The 7,310-nt window shown below is 42.6% G+C and overlaps 1 protein-coding gene and 1 long non-coding RNA gene across 2 annotated transcripts in view; one reads left to right on the top strand and one right to left on the bottom strand.

Moving 5' to 3' along the window:
* Nucleotides 1–5,697, top strand: part of LOC103388213 (neuronal acetylcholine receptor subunit alpha-7-like) — a 7,713-nt gene extending 2,016 nt beyond the window's left edge. Inside the window, exons 2-10 of the mRNA XM_008323117.3 lie at nt 51–190; nt 873–917; nt 1,256–1,365; nt 1,448–1,527; nt 2,057–2,224; nt 2,380–2,574; nt 3,309–3,395; nt 3,494–3,603; nt 4,283–5,697. Coding sequence (XP_008321339.2) covers nt 51–190; nt 873–917; nt 1,256–1,365; nt 1,448–1,527; nt 2,057–2,224; nt 2,380–2,574; nt 3,309–3,395; nt 3,494–3,603; nt 4,283–5,146 — 1,799 coding nt within the window. The 3' untranslated portion in view covers nt 5,147–5,697. The remainder of the gene's footprint in view (nt 1–50; nt 191–872; nt 918–1,255; nt 1,366–1,447; nt 1,528–2,056; nt 2,225–2,379; nt 2,575–3,308; nt 3,396–3,493; nt 3,604–4,282) is intronic.
* Nucleotides 5,030–7,310, bottom strand: part of LOC103388212 (uncharacterized) — a 3,679-nt gene continuing 1,398 nt past the window's right edge. Inside the window, exons 2-4 of the long non-coding RNA XR_522495.3 lie at nt 6,117–6,184; nt 5,823–6,007; nt 5,030–5,142 (exon numbers count right to left, since the gene is read on the bottom strand). This is a non-coding gene — a long non-coding RNA (uncharacterized LOC103388212). The remainder of the gene's footprint in view (nt 5,143–5,822; nt 6,008–6,116; nt 6,185–7,310) is intronic.

Raw genomic sequence — 7,310 nt, 5'->3', positions numbered from 1 at the left:
TCTGTATGTCCTTTATGGACATACCCTCTGTCCCTCTAACCCCCCCTCAGTGTCAGTGCAGGGACCCCACCAGCGCTTCCTGCTCAGGGAGCTGCTGAGAGACTACAATCCCATGGAGAGGCCGGTGGCCAACGACTCCCAGACTCTCACTGTTCAGTTCTCCTTCACTCTGATGCAGGTCATGGATGTGGTATGACACGCACACACACACACACACACTAATCCAAATAATGGAATGATTAATATGGAAAAATGTCAGGAAAAAATATAACTAAAATTCTAGTGGCTCTATGCTAAGAAAATAAAACAATAAATCAGTGCAATTCCTAGTGTGGCACAAATAAAAAAATAAATAAAAAGGTTAAATTTAATTTTCTTCTTTCTATAGCTCTGTGCCTCCTAAGGGCCCCACCCCCTGTTATGAGAACCACTAAATTTAATACAGCAACAAAAAAGGAGGACAAAAAACATGCTTGCATATATTTATAGAGCACAAAAAACATGCTTGCATATATTTATATTTGCATTATATTTACAGTACTAAATTGTAACAAAAACACTTGAATTTTAAGTGAACATAAATGTGAGTTTAACCCGTGTGAAATCAAATAAATTCATGTTAAGACTAATGTATTTTAGCATGTGTTCCCGTGTTTATTGAGTTGCAGTTAAAATAGAAACATAAAGCCAGAACTTTCCACAAACTGTCACTTGATTCCCAGATTGTTGAAGCTGCCGGAGCCCAGGTTGAATTTTAATGTGCGTCACATGTTTACATACAGCCCGGGGACTTTCTTCTTTAAGCACAAACCCAGCCGCCTCTCCTTGAATAATTAAGTCTCTCGTTTGTTTTGTTTTTGTGCTTTGCAAAGGATGAAAAGAACCAGATCCTCACCACCAACGCTTGGCTGCAGATGGTGAGTATAATGAAAAACTCTGATAACGTTGTATTGATCTGCGTGATGAAAACCGTTTTTTCGGGCCTGCCTGTCATTCTGCACCGGAGCAGATGTGCTCCATTGTCTTTATAGTCAATTTATGAATCAATATGGCCCCTGCCACATTCTTTGACAACATTAAAAAAAAACAAAATGAAAAAAGTCAACAGACGACAAGATAAAGTGATAAAAAGACGTCTCCAAGAAACAGTAAACCTGGGTAAACGAATCAAACAGTGACTTTTGATAAAACCCGTCTCTTTGTCTACGTGATTTTCACCTACGTGTTAAACCAATCATTGGTTTGGGTTTTCCAGCAGTGGTACGACCACTACCTGCAGTGGAACCAGTCAGATTACCCTGGAGTTAAGAACCTTCGTTTCACCCCGGACCAGGTTTGGACCCCAGACATATTACTGTATAACAGGTAAGACACAGAAGGATCTATTATGAGCTGTAGCCCATGTCCTTAGTGCATAAGGTTGCTTAAATATTTTTATCATCTTCAGTGCCCACGATAAGTTCGATGCTACTTTTAAGACCTATGTTCTGGTCAACTCCAGTGGCTTCTGTGAATATCTGCCTCCAGGTGAGTGTTGAAGACTGTGCGCATGGATAAATTCAAACTGCTGTGCCGTCGTGGGCGATCATCAGTTGTGCCATGGAAATTTTCACTTCTGAAAAACTATTGTTTTTTTACTGCAAATAATTTGCCTTAGTTCATCAAAACGATGAGAGCCAAAACAATTAAATACTCTTCCACTAGGTGGCAGCAGGTAGCTATGACAACAAAAAAAGTTTTGAAGAAGATTGTGCTTGTCTTTCTTCAATTCCTGCGAGTATATCAGGGTTGTGTTCAACTAAACGGACTACTCAAAATGTATAGCTTTTCTAGAATAAAAAAAAAAGTCAAAACTAAAGTAAAGACTTTCTATCTTTCATAAAATAATTTCATTTCATTAAAGCATCTCAAGCTCAAAATTCTCTTTCCAACAATTAGTAAACATCTGATCTTAGGTTTTCTGACCAATTCAATCTATTAATACCATCATACTTGACATGGATGACATTTTTTATTCCTTTTCAACTGACTATTTCCCCCATCTTTTTTTTAATAGGAATCTTTGTCAGCACATGTAACGTGGATGTCAAGTGGTTCCCATTTGACATCCAGCGATGTGAGATGAAATTCGGTTCCTGGACATTTGATGGTTGGCTCCTGGACATCCAGATGAAGGAGGCTGACGTATCAGGATACATGCGTAACGGAGAGTGGGACCTAATTGGTAAGACTGACTAAAAAGACTGATTCTTTTTCTGACTTGGTCTTCCTATGTCCAAGAATTTTTTTATCTACTTTTGCAGAAAATACACAGTACTTAAGAGTGGTTTTTTTCACCTTCATTCTGTTCTTTTTGGTTCGTCTGCCTCGTCCACACAGAGGTTCCTGGCGACCGTCATGAGGTTTTCTACGACTGCTGCACAGAGCCTTACCCTGACGTTACGTTTGTGGTGACCTTACGGAGGAGGACCCTGTATTACGCCCTCAATCTCCTCATCCCGTGTGTGCTCCTCTCTTCCATGACCTTGCTGGTTTTCCTGCTTCCTGCCAACTCTGGGGAGAAGATCAGCCTGGGTGAGGAGAAACACAACAGGTGTTGGAAGGAAAACGTAGTAGAAGAGATTAAAATGATGAAGAAATTTAGCGGTACATTCTCAGTCTTTCCACTTTAAGATATCGTTGAGCTGAAAAGTGTTTTGTGTGACCCACCCCCACAGATGGAAAATCATTGGCCACCGTAGAGTATTTGCACTTTTCTAATCCCCTGACTGAGCTGCTGACTGAAGAAGAAACTAGAAATAATTAAAGACATGGTCTTAAAAATACCATGTGTATTTATTCTATACGTGCATTTGTTAGAAAGGAGTGTAGGAAGACAGGAGCGGTGGAGGAAAGGGATGAGGCTGTGAGTCAGCTCTACAAAAACCAGTGACTCACCCATCATCTAGAAGGCCTTTTACTTTCAATATCATCTCTACCAACCAGCAACGGCTAGCCAATCAGAGGAACAGCAGGCCTGTGTCCTCCTACTGTTTGATGCTGCAACCTGAAAACAATAAATACAGGAGTAGTGTCAAAAAAAAAAGAAGAAAAAAATGAAAACCAAACCAAAAAAAAACCCCAGAGGCGTCAGTTTTTCGCTGCCAGTTTCCAGAAAAACGAGCCAGAAAAAATTAGCTGACTTTGCACCTGTGGGTGTGAGTGAAATTTAAAAAGTACCGTAGGAGTCCGTTAAGACCGACTGATGTTGGACAGAAGCCAGGTGTAGAATATCAAACGCCCTGGTCGACTCCTTGTTTGTGTTCCAGGCATCACGGTGCTGCTGTCTCTGACCGTCTTCATGCTGATGGTTGCAGAGATTATGCCGGCAACGTCAGACTCTGTGCCATTGATCGGTCAGTTACTGTATTTTTTTTAATTTTTTGTATTTCTCCTGTTAATACACATACGTATTGTGCAGTAATGTTTTGGTGTCAAATGTGTTCTTTTTCAGGTCAGTACTTTGCCAGCACCATGGTGATCGTAGGGATGTCCGTCGTAGCTACAGTCATTGTTCTACAGTTCCATCACCATAAGGTCAACAGTGGGCCGATGCCACGCTGGGTGAGTTACAGACCTGCCACCCTGGAGGGTGCACAGCTGCCGTAAGTGCAGAGGGATGTCCGATAATATCGGACGACGGACACTATTGGCCCGATATTAGCATATTATGTAATATCTGTAAGAATCGTTATCCTCCGATGATGAAAACACGATAATGCAATGCCTGGGTTTCGCCAAATGATGTGTGCCCTAAAAATAGTTTTGGAGATAAATGGCAGTATATTAAAGTGAAAGTCACTAGATGGCAGCATTGCAGCTCATTTAATTAATCTCATACTCATACGGTGGGTTGTACAGATAAATACATAAATATATTTAGGCCTATCTTGGTGGATATCGGAATCGGATAGTAAATGTTTGGACAATATCGGATATAGGCAGAAAGTTAACATCGGACATCCCTAGTCAAATCATACAACAGAAGAATTCTAGGCTAAAGTAGGAAATGCTATAGGATATTGTGGATTATTAGGTTCAGAGACGGTCAAGAACGCGACTGAAGAGAAAACACATGCTAAGTTCTCTGAACAGAAACACGAGGACCATGTGAGAAAGTCAGGCATAAGAGTACATGAGGGTGGTGTTCCACCACCCTCATGTACTTGATTAATAAGATTTTTCATTAAAAGTAACAATGAATTGGTGCTGAAAAAAATCAGCTCCTCCGTCTGTCCATCAGGTCCACTTGGTTCTGCTGCAGTGGGTTCCTTGGTTCCTGCGAATGAAGCATCCAGGTGAGGCAGGCGATCCTCATCTTTCCAACAACCAGACCGACTCTCACACCAAGCCCCTTTCCTCTCCTGCCACCACCACCACCACTACCACCACCACCAACACCATCACTCCCCCACTGCCTTCCATCCTCCCCCCCAGCCTCAACTCCCTGCAGACCAACTTTGCTCAGTTCAGCCACACTCTGCCTCACCCAGCTCCCCACAGGCCCAACTCTCAGGCCATCCTTATTCCTAATCCCAGTCACAGAGATCCCGGCAGCAACCCACACTCCCAGCTGAACGGTCATCTGCCCTACATGGGCTTTCAAATCATCCAGACAAATGTGGAGGTGGAACCGTTTCAGCGGAGTAGAACCATGAGTCGCGGGAGAAACAACACGGCAGAGGAAGGAGCTGGGGCAGAGGAGGGAGATGAGGGCTCACCAGAACCACACCACATCCACACCATGAAGTTTGGACGATCTCCCCAAGAACTGTCTCCAGACCCGGATGCATTAACAACCTGCGGCCCCGAAGAGGGCGGCGCTGGGGCCGTGAGGCCAGCCGCCGCGCTGACCCACGGCGGCGTGGCTCCTTCAGCGGCGGTGGACAGCCAGCTGCAGGCTCTGCTGGTGGAGGTGCAGTTCTTAGTTGAACGAGTCCGAGAGCAGGACAGGCAGCTGAGCGTGTCAGAGCAGTGGCAGTTCGCTGCTGCCGTTATCGATCGCCTGTGTCTGGTGGGATTCAGTGTCTTCAACATCATTTGTACCATCGCCATTCTAATGGCTGCGCCCAACTTTGGTGAAGCTTTATCCAAAGACTTCCTCTGAGAGGAGGAGGAAAAAAAACAAACTGGACAGTGGAGCATGAGGCTGGTAACGATCTGCTGGAAGCACAACGAGTTCTAGAGGACACCAGGGGGCGTGTCAACAGCATTTCTACCATTTTTTTTTCAGACTGTCGAACACGTGGCCTGGTCTAGAGAGTTTTTTTTTTCTCCGTTCAGATTTTATTCGAGTCCGGTTTGTGGAGTAAATCTTTGCCTGACTGGAAAATATATACTTTGGAGAATGAGCGTTAAAAAGTAGTTTTACTAGATTTGTAAAGTATTTGTAATATTTTTGACATGCAACACAAAGTTTTTCACTAAAGTCTTGCATGTAAAAATGAAGAGTCTGTACATTTTCATTGGATGAAAATCTCTTTCTCTGTGTGGATGACTGAGGACTGAGGTTTATCTTCAGTGAACTCCTGAACTGATCTCAGGAGATAAATAACCAGAGACACTTTCTGCACCTCTAGGACTGAGGTCCCAAACCTTTCGATCATGACGAAATAAAACAGTACGACTGAAATAAAACAAATATATAGACCAGGAAGTATAACTCACCCTGACATAGAGAATCATCTGCTACAACACAGAACTATTTTAAATAGAATAGAAGAACACATGATTAAAACCTTCAGGAAAACGACGGCTCTGATAGAGGCTTCAATCCAACGTACCTTCAGTCTGAAGATGGTTCAATACAGCTGGAGTTTTTCCTGCCACCGTGTTCCAGCACAGTTTTTATCCTTGGAGTATCTTGTTAGTTTATGAAGTCTTCTGGCTTCTGAGGATAAAGTTATACCAAGGCGGCTCCGTGGGTGTGTGATGAGAAGTTGGATTTTCTTTTTCTTTTTTTTATTCACTGCACAGAATTGAGTATGGATTTTAGGTGAGTGAATTATCACTGTGAACAACAAACAAAATCCATTACAAAACAAAGACGTTATGTCTCTGAGTGGTTGCTAACTTACCATGTCAAGGTCGGCATTCTATTCACAGGACTTTTTCCCTGACAGTTTCAGCTGCTACAGAGGCTGAACTAAAAGAAGAGAATGAAGAAAAAATAGTAAACCATAAACCAGGATGAGTTGGTTTAAACTAAGTGTATAAATGTGTAGCAGTTTCTATATTTGCCAAAATAAAAAAAAGCTAAAAAGTAGCTCAGAGGTGACACACAAATTTGATTGGCTGGTAGTGGCTGTAAGGAGTGACCTTCAATATCGCCCACTTGAAAACAGAGGAGAACCCCGGGAGAGACTTTCAACTTGTTTCAGGAACAAAACAGGAAGTGGAAATAATTTTCAAGGACATTTGAGTTTTTTCTTCTCTTTTTTTTAATTTTTAATTTGGTCACTCATTTTCCAGGTTTTCCAGGTTTTCCAGGGTGTGTGGTTACCATGGAGCTTTGCTGCTCTTTTTTTCCTCCATGTTTGCCTTTTCTCCCCGGGTGTGCGTGCGTGTGTGTGTGTCTGTGTGTGGGTGTTTCTCCCCCAGTCCAGACGCGCAGGAAATATATTGTCTTGTCTTTTTATACTCAGCAGACATGCTTCAAATGTTGTATTCACTGCTTCTGCCTCAAGGTTTAAAAAAAAAAAAGCAGGCAGACACAGAAGGTAGGAGAGGAGGAACGGAAAATGAAGAAAAAGAATAAATAAGAAGAAAAGAAAAACCTGATGGATTAGAGACAAGGAGGTGAGATGGAAAAAACAAACATCAGGATGGAGGCAGAGAAATGTGCTGACACGCCAAAACTGGCTGATATCGTTTTTTGAAATGATTATTAATGTGTAAGAGAGAGGAGGAGGAGGAGGAGGAGGAGGGGGAGGAGGAGGAGGAGGAGTTGAAGCCTCCTCAGATCTTTTTTTTAAAGACTTATTCTTGGCCTTTTATATTGACTGATGACTGATACAGTCCAACAAACAGAGTTTTTTTCTAATTGCCGTCTCGTCATGACTTGACTCTAAACTTCATCTCTCAGTCTCTACATTTGCTTTTTCAGTTTTGTTTTCTGCTGCTGAAGCCGCTCGCCACTGGGAGAAACTCATTATGCATTTAAATGTCACACTGAGCTCCTTCTGTCTGTGTTACCGGTGAGGCTGCTGAGAGGTGCAATACAGCACAGGTAATAAATCTGAGAAACTGCTCTGCTCCTCCACCTCCTCCTC

Source organism: Cynoglossus semilaevis, chromosome 13, assembly GCF_000523025.1.
Source record: "Cynoglossus semilaevis isolate Cse_v1.0 chromosome 13, Cse_v1.0, whole genome shotgun sequence".
In the NCBI taxonomy this organism is placed as follows: Eukaryota; Metazoa; Chordata; class Actinopteri; order Pleuronectiformes; family Cynoglossidae; genus Cynoglossus; species Cynoglossus semilaevis.
This window is presented reverse-complemented; position numbering and strand designations above follow the sequence as displayed.